Raw genomic sequence first — 19,315 nt, 5'->3', positions numbered from 1 at the left:
TGCCTCTGCATGAGTCAGGCATTTGAAAGTTATAAAGAGGCAAACATCCAACTGAACTTGAATGACGCACAAGAACAAACCTCTTCCGGAAGCTCAAACGTGATGTATAATCAATGAGGTTCATTCTTGTGTGTTAAGCAGTACGTTTGAGCTTCCAGATGAGGTTTGTTCTCGTGCGTCATTCATGTTCTGTTGAGCAACTGTTTATGTTCACTGATCAAGGTTTATATGTGAGTAAAAGCCTAAATTAAATCTGTTCATTATAAAAAGTGATGGAGTCCCTTCAGAAAATTTGGACTGAACCACTGGATTCATATAGATTTGTCTTCCAATCTCTTTATGAAGTTTTTGAAGCTTTGCAAAGGCAGTTTATGGAGGGACAGACATCTCTCAGATTTCATCAAAATGATCTTCATTTGTGTTCTGAAGATGAACGAAAGTCTTACGGGTTTGGAAAGACATGAGGGTGAGTAATTAATGACAGAATTTTAATTTTGGGGTGAACTATCCCTTTAAGTTGATGCAGACCAGGAGGAAGATTTAAGTTCTGGCAAATGTTTAGTTCACTTCATTTTTTACGTTTTGTTCATATTATAATTGGAATTGTATTTGTAATCTTGCGTTGTTCATATTTCAGGGACAAAGTTTGTGTTTTAGTGGCCTCCGCTGTCACTGGAGATGGGTGGGGGACAAACATTCATCTGCTTTGTGTGGTGTTGAACATGAAAAGTGACGCACGATCCCTGTTCATCTGACCTCTTCTTAAAAAGAGCTAAGCAAAAGCTATTAAAAGTCTTATTATCATTGAAAATTAAAATAATGGGTAATAATAGAAGCTTTGGCAGTTTGCTGGCCTGGAGCATTCAGGTGTGTTTTAACACAGTGCCAAGGAGGATCAGCAATGGTCTTAGAGAAGCAATTGTTGCTGCCATCAATCTGAGAAGGGTTATATGGCTATTTCCAAACAATTTGAAGTCCATTATTCTATAAGGAAGAATATTCACAAGTGGAAAACTTTCGGAACATCATCAGTTAAAAATCTTCCCAGGAGTGGACGTCCCAGCAAATTCACCCCAAGGTCAGATTGTGCACACACCTTAGACTCTACATGCCTCAGTTAGCATGTTAGATGTTAAAGTTCATGGTAGTATTAGAAAAAGACAAGACAAGTATGGCATGTTTAGAAAGGTTGCCAGAAGAAAGCTTCTTCTCTCTAAAAAGAACATGGCAGCACAGCTTGCAAAGTTGCATCTGAACAAAACTCAGGAATTCTGGAACAATGTCCTTTGGACAGATGAGATCAAAGTGAAGATGTTTGGCCAAAATATACAGCATGGCGAAAACCAAACACAGCATATCAGCAAAAACACCTCATACCAACTGTCAAGCACAGTGGTGAAGGGGTGATGATTTGGGCTTGTATTGCAGCCACAGGACCTGGGCACCTTGCAGTCATTGAGTCGACCTTGCACTCCTCTGTATACTAGAGTCAAATGTGAGGCCATCTGTCCGACAGCTAAAGCTTGGCCGAAATTGGGTCATGCAACAGGACAATGATCCCAAGCACACCAGCAAATCTACAACAGAATGGCTGAAAAATAAAATAATCAAGGTGTTGCACTGGCCCAGTCAAAGTCCAGAGTAGACCTCAACCCAATTGAAATGTTGCAGCAGGACTTTAAGAGAGTTGTACGTAAACAAATGGCCACAAACCTCAATGAACTGAAGAAGAGAAAGAAGAGCGGGTAAAAATTCCTCCATGATGCGAGAGACTGATACTGTCATACAGAAAACAATTCCTTAAACTTATTACGGCTAAAAGAGACTCTACTTTGTACTTACCTTAATTTTAAGACCTGCTAACGATCAAATGATTTTTATTATGTTCTGATACGTTTCTTTTTCACATGACTGTATATGCTAATTATAAAAATGCAGCGGGGTTTTCTGCAGGGTGCATCCAGTGGACATGCTTCTCTATCAATGCGCTACGCGTCCTCACAGAACCAAAGCACTTCAGGTAAATTAACTGGAATGAACTGAGATTTTGGCCGAAAACCTGAATCGTTACTTTAACATATTTGATAAGAGAAAATTAGATATGGATAAAGCTGCGTTTATATATCTAAAATTATCCAGGTATCCAGCTCCGTCAACTGAGCCGAGCATCTTTTACTCGTTAGACCAACTGAATCATAACTAAAGTTTACATGTGTTTTTTTTTTTTTTTTTTTTTTTTTTTAAATATTCAAGCTCAAAAAGACGCGAAAGAGAACACAATTCGGTACTGGAGTGCTGTGTGAGACGTGGTTCTGTGAGAAAGCTGCGTCTCAGCGCGCAAATACTAAAGTGAGTTTGCTTTGACATCTTCTTCCGCTTGAACGGAAAAATACCCACACAATTATTATTTAGTGAACACAGCATCATAAGTTACCCTCATCTGATGAAGAGGGTTGTGAGAAGGAGGGGGGGATCAACTCAACAATATTTATACAATTGTTCAAAAAATGTATAAGAATTGTTGTTTAAGAGTTTAAAATATTTCAGAAAATGAATATATTACAATAGAAATAGGCCTACATGTTATTTAGGTAAGGTGGGTTTTTTCTTTTTTTGTTTGTTTGTTGTTGTTTTTTTTTTGGAGGGGGCGGGGGGTGTCTATAACTTCCTCAAAACAAAACGTTATAAAATGATTTTTAAAAAAAAGTTACAAAATGAAAAACATCACATTTCAATGTTATCTATTTGAGATACCTTATATCCGAATTATTTTGATTTTTAGAATGCACATTAGCTTCCATTTCCGTTACAACTGGATTCACCTTTACATTACATGTGTTTAATAATTGTTGATTTCCAAAGCATTAAACTGAGAGAAGGTTTGTGTGGCCTTTTAAACTCTGCATGTACCACATATGCAGATTCCTACGCAATATATCTTTAATTTGGCCCAAATTAAACATGTAATTATCTCCAAGCAGAGATTCTGTTGAATGAACCTGTATGTTTAATGTTTTTTTTTTTAATTAGAAATGATTTTATATTTAAATATATCTGAAAGATCATACAAAAAACACTTAGAGTCCCCAGTGAATCTCGTTATAACCAGAAGATTGCTGATATTGTTTCCTAATTTTCTTACCCAGATCAGTGCGCATAAGGCTTATGTGTGCCTGTTTAATAATTAACCAGTTTTGCTATTCATGTGTTCGATATTTTGTCATTTTGTGTCCTGATTTATATATTTTTTTACTTTCGTCTACAACGTCCAGTTTTTTAAAAAAACGATTTCCAATGAATAAAAAACAAACATGATTTCAAGAATTCCAAAGCAAAATGATTTTATTTTTCTGTTGCATCACAATAACATTTTTGTGATTATGTTTCCTTCAGGGACATTCATTTTGCCAATAGTCATTAACACACAGTGTTTACGATTTCTTTGCACAGACCAAATGAAATAAAGTCAGTTGTGCAAACCTCACAAATACATTTTAACCCTTGGGGTTTACAATTGTGTTTTTTTTTTTTTAATTAGAAATGATTTTATATTTAAATATATCTGAAAGATCATACAAAAAACACTTAGAGTCCCCAGTGAATCTCGTTATAACCAGAAGATTGCTGATATTGTTTCCTAATTTTCTTACCCAGATCAGTGCGCATAAGGCTTATGTGTGCCTGTTTAATAATTAACCAGTTTTGCTATTCATGTGTTCGATATTTTGTCATTTTGTGTCCTGATTTATATATTTTTTTACTTTCGTCTACAACGTCCAGTTTTTTAAAAAAACGATTTCCAATGAATAAAAAACAAACATGATTTCAAGAATTCCAAAGCAAAATGATTTTATTTTTCTGTTGCATCACAATAACATTTTTGTGATTATGTTTCCTTCAGGGACATTCATTTTGCCAATAGTCATTAACACACAGTGTTTACGATTTCTTTGCACAGACCAAATGAAATAAAGTCAGTTGTGCAAACCTCACAAATACATTTTAACCCTTGGGGTTTACAATTGTGTTGTTAACAACTCATAATATTTAAACCCCAACGAGGATTGCATAACGTTATGCTCATAGAATACAACTACTTCCATGATCTGTGCTCGCTGGCTCTCTTTCATTTACAAAGTAGCCATATTTTAGGTAATACATACCTAAAAACATTACACATAATCTCAATCACAGGCTTTACATTTCAACTCAAACTTAATACGACGAAAATTCGATAAATAATATATAAAGTTAATTATAAATAATTTCCCTGAAGCCTCCTGTTGCTTGTTTGGTCACCACGGTCTCCACATGTCCACAGCTGCCTGTGGCGCAGGCTGAGGTTGGCTGGGAGCTGACGCGGTACTGATGGAGTGGTTCTCCATTGTAGAGCTGTTGTTCCTCAAGCTCACACGTCTCTGGTGCATTTGTGAAATCATTCTGGAGTTCTGAGCACAGCAGTTCTCGCAGGACGATGTGGCAGACACCATGGAGTGCTGGATGAACTCGTTAACGCGCTGACGGGTTTCTGTTCCAAGGTTAGACTGCGGAAGCATCACAGAGATGCGCTGCAAACAGGCTTTATAGCCCTCTTTATAGCTGTCTGTTTGACCTTTGGAGGGGAAAAAATTAAATCTTTAAATATATTTGACCCATTTGAATTAATGCAGATTCCAATTAAACGCTGATGGTGTAAAGAAAAGTAAATTAGGCCTACATCACTCACCTTTAGCTGATGAGGAAGGCAGATCTTTGAGGAACCGGACAGTCATTTCGAGAATGTCAGCTTTCTCGAGCTTTGAATAACGTGAAGCCTACAAATTGAAAGTGATTTGACACATTAGGATATTGTTCAGACACTGACACACACTTGGATGTATACTAAGTAAAGCGGTACGGCCATGCAAGTACCAAAGTTAAGATACTTACGTCTTTGCCGACCAGAGGGAGTATCAGTGTTTTTAGGTGATTGAGGCTCTCGTTAATGCGAGCCCGCCTTCTCTTTTCCATCAATGGCTTGAGAGTCTGAAAAAAAGAAAGAAATCGGTTAATGTGAGTGTGAGTTTTTGGATACTACAGGGTCAGATACTACAAATGGTTCAGGGGTGTTCATTAAAGGATTCCAAAATCGTCCTCACCTTTCTCAATTCATGTGCCTCTTTTCTCTGAGCTACAGTCATTCGAGAACCGATTGAGTGGGAATGAGCTTCGGTAATAATGTTTGGAGTCATGATTTGATCGGTTGGTGTCTCTAAATGTGCTCTTGAGAGGAGAGTGGAGAGTTTTGTGGTCTGGGTGGGCGAGAGGGGTCTTTTATAGGGCTCTTTGGCGTGGAGGGAGGGCTTCTTTTCTATTGTGCCTTCGGTTTGACGCAGAGGGGGATGCCACAGGGAGATCTGATCTGACTGTCCCAAAAGTTACCATCTGGTGAATGATGTTAGTTTCATCCAAATCATGATGTGATTGATAAATTTGTACTGTCCCTCATTTTAACTTGTCATTGCTCTATTAAAATTTGTGCTGTAAGATATTTGTTTTACAAATAAAACCGCCATATATTTGGCCTAAACTGATAAATAATACAGGGCATGCACGCAATAATTAACCAAGCCACGCTATAGTTAACATCTGCTTATGTTCGGACCATGTTGGATTTACTAGGCCTACTCTAATGTCAGCAAATAGTGTAAACTATATTTAAGTTAATATTGAGCTAATTCAATTGTAGGGAGGTTTGCAATACAAAAAAAAAAAAAAAATCACTAATATATATGTGTATATATATATATATATATATATATATATATATATATATATATATATATATATATATATATATTTAAAGTATATGCCTATTTGTTTATGAATAAGGTTTTATTCATATTATAGAACATCATTTGTATGCTGTTTTCTTCTTTTTTCTAAACATATATATATATTTTGGTTGTATTTTCCAGTGTCCATACATTTTAGCTGTTCAGGGGTTTATATTAAAGGCCTAACTTCTTTTTTTCATATCAGTGGTGATCTCACGCGCCTGACACGCGCCGTTACTATGTAACAGATGGACTTCTGTTCCTCCAATCACACCAAAGCGCGCCACTAATTTGAATCCCAACCCCCTCGAGTCAAGACTGCCAAACTCTTTAGTCACCTGTTTGCTATATTACTACCCTATCACGTTGCTGCGTTTATGGCGTGTCTTTCCAAAATATTGGCGTCTGTGTCTGAGCCATATGACCGAAAATGGCAATAAAGCCTCACGGGGTGACACAAAGAGAATTGTTTTTTCTTCTTCTTCTTTTTTTTTTTTTTCTTTGTTGGGGGGTGAGGCAAGTAGGGAATAGGGTGACACGCATATATGTCGACAGCTTTTGCCTTTTTGTGTGTGTGTGTGTGTTGTCTGCGGTATAACAGTCAAACTGATTGGTGAAACTGAACTAGAACTAGAAACTAGAACATTCTTGTGCTATGTCTTTATTTTTATTATTTTTATTTATTTATTTGTACATGTTATGCAAGTTATAAGAGCAATTATTAATTGTGCGTTGAAGACCTTTTGAATGTTCCATCAGAGGCAGGCACGCGTCACATCTCCTAGAGCGCATCAATTAACCTTCGATGTACTAGTTGGCTTGTGCTGGTCTTGTCAAAAAAAACAAAAACAAAAAAAAAAAGGTTCTGTTGGAGTCATCTTTAGTATATAGCGTGGGTACCATGTCTGTGCAAGATGAATAATTTGAATAAACAGACCATATATTCCAGAGAATAAAAACTGAACTCAAACAGCCAAGTGTAACCTATATCACTGTGTGTGAAATCATGGTTTATTAAACTGAAGTTCACTTGATATCATTATACACATTCAATGAATTGCAGGACAAACTTAAGCATGCTGATATAATGGTTATTGCAAGGGTATTGCAGATAATCAGAGTGCTTATTTTCTGTTTGTCAATGTTTGACGAGGTGTGTTTTCTTCCTCATTGGTTTTGCTTGATTTAAACTTTATAATGTGTTGTCACTGGTTAGTGAATTGGTGTTCATTCTACCAATAGCATCTAAATTCTGTTTGAAATTGTAAATGTGAAATGAATGAGCGAAATAAGCAGTTTTGGGGGTTTGCAAGGCTGTGCGTCTCAGCATCACCCTGAGACTGCAACAGCAGAGCGAGTCTATTTTTTAATGCGCATGGTAGTCGCTGGTGACACAAAGAGAACATTATTGTTCAATAATAAATAGCAGTATGTTTAAATATTAAATAGCCAACTAAAATCACTGGTGAGTCAAATCGACAGTTTACATTTAGGCTGTTTGAATGCAGCAAGAGTCATCGCACTTTATAGGCTAATGATGGTTTATTTAAGACGAATTTTATTGCTTATATAGGCCTAATCGTTCGTTGTGTTTCTGCTTAATCTCTCAAATCTTAATGTACTCTAATTCAAATATGTCGTGGTTCTAACGACCTACCTTGAAAAAACATTCATGTCTTGCTCTACAGTGAGAGCAACTATCACTCAAAACGACTCAACTTATTACTTGCTTATTGCTATGGAAAGCTAAAAGCAATGAAGTTTAGGCGTATATAAAGCAACATAGCCTATTTAAAATATATTCATAAGGAAGTTTTGAGCAATTTTAATAATGGCTAATATGATGTATATCCGAAAGGTCAGTTAAGATTCCAGTTAAAAAAATATGGTTATTTGAAATCATCTAGATGATTGCAGTCTCATTTATGTACCTATACAATATATCAATCAAATATGAATACGAAAATGCCATGAGCAGTAAAATACTAAAGCGCTTTTTTGAGGGGCACTCCTTTACTCTTTTATAAGCCACATTTAGAAACTTTGTACATTTTGAAGTTTATTACATCGGCAATGTTAAAATGACTGGTGTAATGTATATATATTTTAAATGCTACCAGTCATCAGGAAAGGTCATTTAGATAATTCCGTTATATTAAGATATATAGCATTTCAAATGCTACAAAATAAAGTTATTTAGAGTCAGTTTTTTTTTCTTTCTTTTTTTTCATTTGTGATGTTTGCTGTCCTACTAAATACACTTATATTATCTACATATATTATATGTAGGCTATAGCGTGCTATGTAATTTATGGTGAATTTCCTTCTCCTGTGTGTCCTGCTTATCTTCATTTATTTAAAGTAGCCTATGCTGTTTGTAATATATAAGTTTATAAACAGGTGAAGATAGAGATTTCATCAAAAAGCATGACATTAAGTGATAATATTACTATTAGTATACTGTATGATGTTATATGTTTGATAAAATAAAATTCAACCTCCAAATAATCACTTTTATATTAGCCTTAAAATAAACAGTAGCGATTACAGAATTAACTTTATAAAGCTTTATTTTCAGGAACATGTGGATTAAATCATATACATATTATTTATTTCACTTGAAAATCGGGCAAACGCTGCATAGAGACAAAGCCCAAATAAAGTATGCTTCCCAAGCCAAAACCAACGCTGCCTTCAAACAGCTGTTGACATGCAATATTGCATAGACTTACTAGCCAACACTACATAATTTGTGTTGTTTGGAACCTAAAACCAAATAAGTGCTTGTGGAACGGATGAGCGGACATGTGGAGTTTCGCAAAGCTGCGCGTCTCTCTCAGCATCACGCCGAGACTGCAGACCGAGTGTTTGTTTGTCTGTGCTTGCGTGGGTAGTCGTTTTGATCGCATAGAGTTTAATATAACAAATAACAGTCACTAAATATTAGTAAAATTGTTAAAATTACCGATGGGTCATTGGAGCAATTGAGCAAGAGTCATCGAGGTTGCACCGGTTTCTTTCCTCTAGACTAATGTTGATTCAGAGACAAATCTTAATGCTCAAAAGTTATGTTCCTATATTATATTAAATCGTAATACACTCTGGTTCAAATAGCCTTCGTGCTTCTAACGAGCTAGCTTGAAAAAAACATGTAGGCTAGAATGTAGTCTACTAAACTGAAAACCCAAACAACCGATAAAAAACTAATAAACAGTCTGAAATGTATTTCAGCAGTGTTTGCAATGATCAGAACCCAGACAAAAGCTGAAAGATGATCATGCGCGTCCATCAGCCAAACAATTAGGTGAATCTCAACCTAAATTTTGCAAAACTCACATCTAGCAAACAACATTAAGTCTTAATTCAAATACCCAAGCTAAAAGCCAAGCCAAATGAATGCACATCTGGTGATGTAACTTTTCACACAAAGACACGTGAAAAGCTTCTACGTTGTAATGCTTTGAATGAGAACAGCATCAGCACATACAGTCTATTTAATGCACGGTATCTGAGAAGCGTGTTTTCTTATAGAATTTTTAGCAACTTCCTTAGCCTCTAAAGAAAAGACCAGGGGAAAACAACAAAAAGGCGCGTTTTCCTCGCTTCTCAAATACCGTGCATTAAATAGACTGTATATGTTCTGATGCTGTTCTCATTCAAAGCATTACAACGTAGAAGCTTTTCACGTACTGCTACGTCACAAAATCATGCACTATATGGGCGAATCATTATAGAGGAAAACAAGTCTTTGTGTGAAAAGTTACATCACCAGATGTGCATTCATTTGGCTTGGCTTTTAGCTTGGGTATTTGAATTAAGACTTAATGTTGTTTGCTAGATGTGTTATTGATGGGTTTTGCAAAATTTAGGTTGAGATTCACCTAATTGTTTGGCTGATGGACGCGCATGATCATCTTTCAGCTTTTGTCTGGGTTCTGATCATTGCAAACACTGCTGAAATACATTTCAGACTGTTTATTAGTTTTTTTATCGGTTGTTTGGGTTTTCAGTTTAGTAGACTACATTCTAGCCTACATGTTTTTTTTTTTTCAAGCTAGGTCGTTAGAAGCACGAAGGAACCAGAGTGTATTACGATTTAATATAATATAGGAACATAACTTTTGAGCATTAAGATTTGTCTCTGAATCAACATTAGTCTAGAGGAAAGAAACCGGTGCGACCTCGATGACTCTTGCTCAATTGCTCCAATGACCCATCGGTAATTTTAACAATTTTACTAATATTTAGTGACTGTTATTTGTTATATTAAACTCTATGCGATCAAAACGTCTATTGGGGGCTATTGGGTACCCGCTCGCGCTAGGCACGAGAATGGCACGAGCCATGGGGACAAAAGGCCAGATGGCTGTGCAATTATAATGAATTATAGATACGAAAGGGCTGCTGTTGTTCGTCTAATTTACATTATGGATCATATGTAAAATTTGAGTATTTTATTTTTTTATAGCAGCGGCATATATGTAGCCTAGGCCTATATGGTATCTAGAGCAACGATACGAATAGCTGCTAAAATTGTACATAGTGTTTGCTTAAAGTGTCGAATTGTTCAGTTTTCGTGCTAGACACTTACACGAGTTTGATAGCATGGCGACCTCAGAAAGGGCGGACACCCTCCACGCCCACAAAGCGCGTGCTTCGTCTTCATTTGCGAACAGGCTCTCTGAGTAAGAGGGCGCTCAATTCAAGCACAAGACTGAGCTTTAACAACACGCTTTCATCCAGAGGCTTCCGCAAAACACGCAATAACGTGGTCGCATTTGAGAGCAGTTAAGTTACAGTATGGGTAAGTGGTTCTTTTTTTCAATGCAATGACAGTTTAGTTGATAAGAGAGAAATCTTGTTAATAGACTGCTGCAGTACTTTAGCATATTTAAGTTTTCAGATTATTTAACTGTAAAATGCTTTATAGGACACTGAATGTTTACGCGTAATATCTAAATGAACGGATTTTAGTAAAATAATAATAATAGGCTACTTTGACTTGAGTTTCGTTGCATATTTGCAGTCAGCTGTATTCATTTAATAGTCGAGTCATTTGTTACCTTGAGATAACATCTCAAGGCGTTTTCCTATACAAATAGGCTAAAACCATTTCTTACTGTGACAAAGAAGCCTCAATGACCAACCACTGTTTATAGACTTATTACTACTGGTTACTGCACACGTTGTACCTATAGCCTAGCCTAATGTTATTGGACGTTAAACATTACTTTTAAAGTATGGAAAGATTTCATGATCATTGTAATGTCAAATCGTAAGCAAAAATTATATAATCATAATCTCTTTTTGATTCAGTGTTGTCATCATGGCATTCCAATCGCAATCAATCTAAACCGAATTTATAGGCTTTCCTTTATTCTTTGCTTTGAGCACATCTCATTTACCGTCACGTACACTCTGATCAAATTAAACTTTATCATGATTAAACAGTGTTGTATATAAATATTATTAGGGTCATGCACGATAGATATTACATTACATTATTAAATATCAAGTCAAACAGTGACTTGTTTATATATATATATACACATTGTTTTTTTATCACTGTAATTATGATCATAAATGTAAGATAAAACGTTTAGCAAACATAATTTGCTATCTCAATTTCATTACCATGAAACTCGCCAACTAATGACGACGTTTAAAAATGATACATGCATGCAGGAATTTCCAGCACCTTGAGTTTGGTGTTCTTACTGGTGATTCTTACAAATTTTCACTACAACACAATTTGTCATTTTTACTTACTGAAGAGTACACAATACGACATGCATTGTTCTTAGTTGGTGCAGTGTTCCCGTGGCTACTTGAAAATCTTCATAGAGTGCTCATGAATAACTTCAGAGTGTTCAAGTGCATCGTAAGGACTCTCGTAGTCGCCTGCAGGACAACACAAAATTTTTGCTATGCTTACAATTACTTAATACAGTTATTACTCATACTTTTCATGCAATGTAGGCGCTACATTTTGGCTGTACTATCAGAATGCATTTATTAATTAAAAAAAAAAATAATTAAAAAATTTATTATTTTTTTTAGGGTACTTTTATTAAACAAAATAGAAGTAGAATGTAAAACAATACAAAATATTAATAGATAAATTAAAGTAGCTTACACAGATTTGTGTGGACGTTGCATTGACTGCAGACAAATTAAATTCAGTGAGAGTTTAATGTTACATCTATGGGGGAAATGTTCTATGTCTTTGCAGACTGATACAAAAACAGGGGTCAGTCACTTTTGGTCACGCATGAAAACTATAGCTGCATAGATTAGCCTATATTGAAACTCTTGTCTCACTCAAAGGTCTTCCCACAACTCCTGGGTATGTTTCCACTGTCCTCTGAAGCTCCACTAACCACTGCGCCTCTATCCACAGAGGTACAGGTCTATTCACAGATGAATTTGAGAAAATTAAACATTGCAACCTGCAGCAATGTTTAAATTCTTACTCAAAAGCTATTGGCCATGTGTGTGTGTATATATATGTATAAGTTCTGCTATAGATTAAATATATGTGTATATGTGTATACCTCCTTATAAATAAAATTGATACCCCAGAAGTGATCTAAATCAGACAAAACCTCATTTGGGGACATCTGGGGATGCTGATATATAATGAAATCTAAGGTACTGTATATGGAATGATTTTCAGTAACTTTCATTTTTAAAAACGTGTGTGTGATCCGGGTATAACAAAATGTCCACACAAGTACAGAAAAACCTGTTTTTTTTTTGTTTTTTGTTTTTTTACCTTATGGGGACAATTGTTTTGGTCCTCCATGATGAAAACAGCTTAGAAATCATTTTTTATGTAAAAATGCAAAATGTTTTCCGTTAGAGCTATGTTTAGGGTTATAGGGGATAGAATATACATTTTGTACAGAATAAAAATCATTATATGGAAAGTCCCTGTAATGGAAATCCCAGCATATGTGTGTGTGTGTGTGTGTGTGTGTGTGTGTGTGTGTGTGTGTGTGTGTGTGTGTGTGTGTGTGTGTGTGTGTGTGTCCTAATAGTTATGGGGACAAAACTGTCCCCACAAAGACATTTTTGGTCCCCAAGAGGAAAACAGCTATCTAAGTCATACTAAGTGATCTTTTTTGAAAATGTAAAAATTCAGAAAGTTTTCTGTGATGGGTAGGTTTAGGGTTAGGTGATAGAATATACAGTTTGTACAGTATAAAAAGTCATTATGTCTATGGAGAGTCCCCACAAAGATATCGAAACCAAATTCTCTCTCTCTCTCTCTCTCTCTCTCTCTCTCTCTCTCTCTCTCTCTCTCTCTCGTGTGTGTGCGCGCGCGCGCGCGCGTGTGTGTGTGTGTGTGTGTGTGTGTGTGTGTGTGTGTTTGTGTGTGTGTGTGTGTGTGTGTGTGTGTGTGTGTGTGTGTGTGTGTGTGTGTGTGTGTGTGTGAAGAGAGAATGCTAAATAAACGTACTTTACCACCTGGCCTCTGAGTCTTCATTGTGAATATCAAACAAACACGCACATGCACACAAAATAAAGTACTTTTCTATCCCTTGGTGTTGTCTTATTTCATGCTTAATTGTTTCCATAAGATATAGTAATATTTAACTGTATTATACATGAAGATAATCTTAAATAATCTTGTCGTTGCACCAACGAAGTTGTGGTCTGTTCTTCTCAATGTTCTGTAAAATATTTTGTCAGGCAGATAACCTTCATGTGACAGAATTAACTGAAATTTAGTCTACTTAAGGGGGTCTTCTTAAAATATTAACATTTAATATGACAGATTCAACCTCACTGCATATACCATAGTCATTTTTAAATTGTTGAATTAGGTAACAATTGCATATAAATCTGTTAGGCATATGATAGGGCATACATATAAACACAACCTCAAAGCCTTCTATATTAATTCACGCAGCCTATCTTACAGCCAACATGAACCTGCGCTAATGAATGGCACGCGCAGGGGTGGCAGATGGGCTCAAAATGTGGAAAACGTGTGAAGGAACGGCAAATAAACAACTTGAGTAGGAATTTTGAGATCGGATATAAAATCGAACTACCAAAATATACTCACGGCTGCTTAATCTTAAAAATAAATAAATAAAATAAATAATCTAGCCATATTGTTTTGTTAAACGTCACCCTGCGGTTTCACTTTGCATCAACGTCAAATTCAAAATAAATAAATAGGCCTAAACATTGTGTGCGATGCATGTAGGACAAGTTTCATGCACTGCATTTCAATCAATCAATCGAAAAATAGCCTATCTTTCATAACACTTGGGATTATTAGGCTATAATCAGAATGTAATTCATGTGATACATGTTTAAGCGCCTCAAATTGTGCATACCAAAGTGCAATATCTAGTTTTCCTACTCTTTATGGATAAGGTTAAAAACTGTCTTAGAACAGTCCCATGCGGACTGGCAGCAGATGGCCACTACAATGAAGTTTCGGTTGGCCTAATTGGAGGGAAATTTGAATAACTGTCACACGCTTGACGCGTGCAGTTTATATCCCACTTTTCCAAGCTCCCACGCCCTCTGCTTTTCAGAAAGTGACCGTTACATTATCTATTTGAATTGTAGGCTACTTGGTAGCCTATTTTCACACGAGTAATTTGTGAGGAATTTGAATATAGGCCTATCCGTTAGAGGAAGAGGAGACAAAGCTCATTTAACGGTTGATGTGACCTAGATTTTTTGATAGACCGCACAAAGATGTTCACAACATGATGCTAAATGAAAGTGAATCAGTAAACCAGGGTCACAGGAAAACCTTTAAAATATCCACTTAAAATTAATTGCGACAAGTTAGCCTTCACTGAGAACAATGTTAACATAAAAATGTGCTTTAGGCCTATGTGTTTAATATAACAGTTCATTGATTTTATTCAGACTAAATATATTAGGTTACAAATTTGAAATCAAGTAGAAATACTAGGCCTAAAAGTATGACATATATATATATGCAATTGGTAGGCATATATTTATTTATGGGACAAAAGTAACAGGATTATAATGTGTATGTATTCTTTAAGCACTGCTCAACAATAAACAATCACTCAACCAAAGATCTAAGCTGTCCTGTGAGACGTGTAGAGCACAGCCCCTGGGGGATTATCCAGTAATAAGCCTGGCTCGTGCGCCTCTGTATAGTTAAATAGATGAGTATGGCACGCGCCAGGCACGAGGCTGACGCCAAATGGGAGATGTCAGAATAAATCCAGCAATTGCTGTACAGCATATGGAGACTGAGTGTGGGGTGTTGCGTTTCGATTACATAAAAAGTAGATCGCTTGACTATACTTAATTTTTTTTTTTTCTTAATTTCCCAAAAGCAAAATCTAGGTAAGCCTACATAGTTGTAAATTAACGAGAGCCTCAAACTTCTCGTAAATCCCAAGGGGCAAATTCAATTCTCGCACGTATTTTCAGAGTTTATCTGAGGCAAGAAACACCAATTATAGCATTTTAGTCCTATTCGAGAATAAAAATAAAAAAGTGGTGGCCTGTCATAGACGATGTGCATCTGTGATAGACTTGATGCATGAGATATATGATTGTGGGCGAGGCCCCCAAAGAACAATGTGCATTTACAAAGGTTTAGAATGTACAGACTAACGAAGAATCAGTGGATATATTATAGGATATTAAATAGTAGGCTAGCATTTGCTCATTTAATTGTCATGACAAAGAAAAGAAAAAAAAAATGTCAAGAAAACATTGGGTCATGAAGCCCCCATTTAGTTAAATTTCGTCCGATCTAATTTTACAGAATGTATAAATTATATTTGATGTAGTTCTTATTAATGTGTTTTTGAAATATTTATTTAAATTTATGTACAATATTAAATCAGGCCTATTGATGTTAAATAACAGAATCAAAGTCAAATAGATTCTTTTGAAAGGTATTATTATACATAGGCTTTATACAGCCACATTTTAATAGAAAGTATGTCATAATGAACGCATTAGCTACTTAATTTCCACACAATGAATTGAGATTTGATTCCTAAAAATTAGCCCAAATGAACAGGGATGTTTAAAATGTACATAAAACGCAATGGATTGTTAAATAATTTAAATTTAATTAAATTTTTTTGATTATTTTTTTTTTTTTTTGTAAATTACATGATAATATTTCGAATAACTCGCTGATTATTTTTATTTTGCCCCAATTCTAATGGGAACATATGGGTTTGAATGTCGCAGATTAGCTATTCAGTGACTCACAATTCTAGAGCAACGGTTCCCATGAAATAAATCTCACAAACATTGATGTTCATACGAATTGCTAAGAACGCTTTTTTAAGACACTGCAACAGTTTTACCCTTTCATGATGTAGGCTATAAGCTAACATGTTAACCTACGATTACCTACGAACCCTAAGATTTGAGTGGACTAGTGCTAAATGAGTACATGCATAGGCCTATAACTTTAACTTCCAGTAACTCCATGAACCCAAAATTCCTATCGCGTGTTATTTAATTCTCTGGCAACACATTTTTTGATCACGTAATAATATGAGCGAGCTTAGAGGACGCGTAGCACGATATCAGGTCTCAAGGCAATATCGTTAGGCTATATGGGAACAAAGTAAAAGATGTATAATGTAAAAGAAAATAGACTTTTTTAAGCTGACTCTTTGGCTACTGCTGCGCAACAAATATTGTGCGAGCCTGCCATCTGTTGGTAAGGTAAGGCCTTTGAGGTAAATCAACCAGTTGCATTTGCAAGTTCCAAATTACACGAACATTTATATCGAATACAGCTAAACTATAGTAATATGTTCGCAACATTTTTTTCTATTGAATAGCCTACGTTTTAAGTAGGCCTAGATGAAACGTAGCCTAGGCCTACTATGAAAAATAAACTGTTCTCCTTTTGCTGCATACCAATAATCATGTCGATTAAAGAAACAATAAACGCATGACAACACAAACCAATAGAAAAATAGCCTATAATATTCATCAAATGAATAGGCCTTGTTTTAGAAAATAGGAGATAGGCTACTCGTACAACCATACAACGTCATCATGACGCGCTGTCCCTTTAACATCTGAGCCGATTTGAGTATGGCCAACATGTTGCAGTTCTCCTCCCCTTAATGGATTATTCACAAGTTCAGTCCCTCAAGACTTCTGAACGAACCGTTTGACAACAAGCCAAATACCAAGCGCTAGTAGACGCGTTGGTCTTGCGGTGTTATTGTTTAGTTTAGCCTGTGTCTATGTTTAGTTAGGGCTCAAGGGACATAACAGGTGAAATATGCTGTGAGTATATAGACAAGATCAGTATAGCTAGTGTATACATTCAAAGACGACCGTAAATAAATGCTTTGCTGGTTTTCTTTAGGTAGGAGCTACGCGGTGAATGGAGGTAATTTTTGTCAAAATGCCATACATTGATTATCACTATATCATCTGAAAATATTTCTTAGATATATGTCTGTACCATTATGGTCTGGTGATTCAAACAAAGAGGGATGGACAGAATGTAAGTCGCTTGCGGGAGGCTGCACTGAATACGCTCTCTGTAGTGAGGACTTCTATCACTGACGCTTAATGGTGCGCTAATAGCTAGTCATTTGTTTTGGAGGCTTTACATCATCATGGTGGTTGAGAGGACACTTCTCGCGGCTAGGCAAGGGGATGTACAAACTTTGAAAGTACAATTAGCGGAGAAAGTACTCAACAGCGATGTGAAAGATGTGCTGGGAGCGACTCCCGTACACCACGCCGCTCGAGCAGGGAAGCTCACCTGTCTGCGGTATTTGGTTGAAGAAGCGGGTTTACCGGCGAACAGCCTGGCGAGAAATGGTGCGAGTCCTGCTCATGACGCCGCAGCCACGGGCAACCTGACCTGCCTGCAGTGGCTCGTGACGCATGGAGGATGTAGAGCGGCCGTGAGTATCTTACTTTTTCAGCAACACTTTGCATTACAGTGTCCGTGTAAATATAAACAGTAGAATACAGTACAATAACAGTAAGTAACAACACATCTTAAGACTACATATAAAGTAGGGTAAACAGTGGGTGCTCTGCGAAAAAAAATGTATGTTAATAACAGAATTTTTTTAGTATTATTACATATTTTTGCAGCGACAAAAAAGTCTAGTAAATAATGAAAAACAAAGTTTTAAAAAAAATGATTAAAAATCATGTTAATAATAAGGCAACAAAGAGGGCACTTTACCCACTTGGAGTAAATGGTTGGGAACATAAAAAAGGCATATAGGGCCAAAAACATTCACAATTTCATGACATAGCCTACAGTATTTTAACATGTTGCCCCCACCCACACACACACACACACATTGCATTTTGTAGATACAATGTCCATAATTAATAACAAATATGAAAATTAGTCTTCAAAAATTAATTTTTAGTCTCAAAATATAGGCTATGCTCATTAGCAGCTTAGACTTGCAACATTTTAATAATAATAATGTTAGGTGAAATTACTTAAAACTCAGTCTTCAGTCACTGCACACAATTAGTCATTGAAGATATTTTGCATTACATAGTTACAAACTACATTAATGTTGTGGTGGTGTTTGATGTTATTTAGTGATTTAGGAGGAAAAACGTTGTGGGTCTCTGGGTCAATTTTTAAAATCACTAAGCTTGTTCTGTCTAATGAAGTGCAATGGAACCAATGTAAGACAACCATCAATGTATGCTCAGCATCCACACATGGTGCATAAAATGCTCTCATGGCTTAATCGTCACCTCATATGCTAAGAAATCCCATCTCATTAGCAGGAGATCCTTATAACACTCATTTAACCTTCAGTCTCATGGTCAAAGAATTTACCCAACAGTGTTCCTGAGGTCTTATTAAGTGTGTGACTTCAGTTTAGCCGCTTGACCCGTGCTGTGGATAATACCATCCTCATGGAATCAAGTGTGTGATTCATACAGTGAGTATAATTGTGGAATGAAGCTAGTGTGTTCTGTAAGTGCTAAGAGCATTCAGATAATAATAACCTACCCATGCAAAACAAGAAGAAGAAAAGATTTCAGTGGAATGAGATAGAGGGGCCACATTAGTGTCTTTATCCAATTGCTGTTTTCAGGAAAAGGTTGTTTCAAATGGCTTCCATAAACATCTCAGGCCCTAAAGAATTTATTTTGAGACACTGGAATTGAGTTATATAATGTTTTATAAATATTATACATCTTTTAGTTAAATGTGTCAGAAAATCGCCTGTTAAATAATCCGTTGTGAAGCATCATTGGATGAGGAAGTAGTATACTTGTATTGAATGTGCACCTGTAGTGTTCTTATATATTTAAAAAAAAAAAAAAAACTGTACTTGCAGATAATGTAAAATAGGCCTATAATATAATATTACTGAAATAACTCATAACTGTTTCCTACACTTACACCTTTTAAAAAGTGCACTTTATAAAAATGTCAAAAAGTTTTACTATAAAAGTAAATTTTAGCTTTAAAGAAGTACACTTATTTTGATTTGTTGACTAACATACTA

The 19,315-nt window shown here is 35.9% G+C and overlaps 2 protein-coding genes across 7 annotated transcripts in view; one reads left to right on the top strand and one right to left on the bottom strand.

The window, feature by feature from the left end:
- Window positions 1–3,869: 3,869 nt before the first annotated feature.
- hes2.1 (hes family bHLH transcription factor 2, tandem duplicate 1) lies at window positions 3,870–5,528 on the bottom strand. Its single transcript, XM_048210622.1, has 4 exons — window positions 5,139–5,528; window positions 4,930–5,025; window positions 4,727–4,814; window positions 3,870–4,612 (listed from the first exon to the last, which is right to left on the bottom strand). The coding sequence occupies exons 1-4, from the start codon at window positions 5,229–5,231 to the stop codon at window positions 4,296–4,298; spliced, it is 594 nt and encodes a 197-aa protein (XP_048066579.1). The 5' UTR covers window positions 5,232–5,528; the 3' UTR covers window positions 3,870–4,295.
- Window positions 5,529–16,866: 11,338 nt separating this feature from the next.
- The window catches only part of espn (espin), an 81,893-nt gene continuing 79,444 nt past the window's right edge, over window positions 16,867–19,315 (top strand). For 3 of the 6 annotated variants that reach the window (XM_048210767.1, XM_048210765.1, XM_048210766.1), the window contains exon 1: window positions 16,867–17,725. In XM_048210767.1, the coding sequence (XP_048066724.1) occupies window positions 17,432–17,725 (294 nt within the window). In that variant the 5' untranslated portion in view covers window positions 16,867–17,431. The remainder of the gene's footprint in view (window positions 17,726–19,315) is intronic. The other 3 variants (XM_048210770.1, XM_048210769.1, XM_048210768.1) reach the window with 1 other exon arrangement.

This window comes from Megalobrama amblycephala, linkage group LG12 (assembly GCF_018812025.1).
Source record: "Megalobrama amblycephala isolate DHTTF-2021 linkage group LG12, ASM1881202v1, whole genome shotgun sequence".
NCBI classification, from domain to species: domain Eukaryota; kingdom Metazoa; phylum Chordata; class Actinopteri; order Cypriniformes; family Xenocyprididae; genus Megalobrama; species Megalobrama amblycephala.
This window is presented reverse-complemented; position numbering and strand designations above follow the sequence as displayed.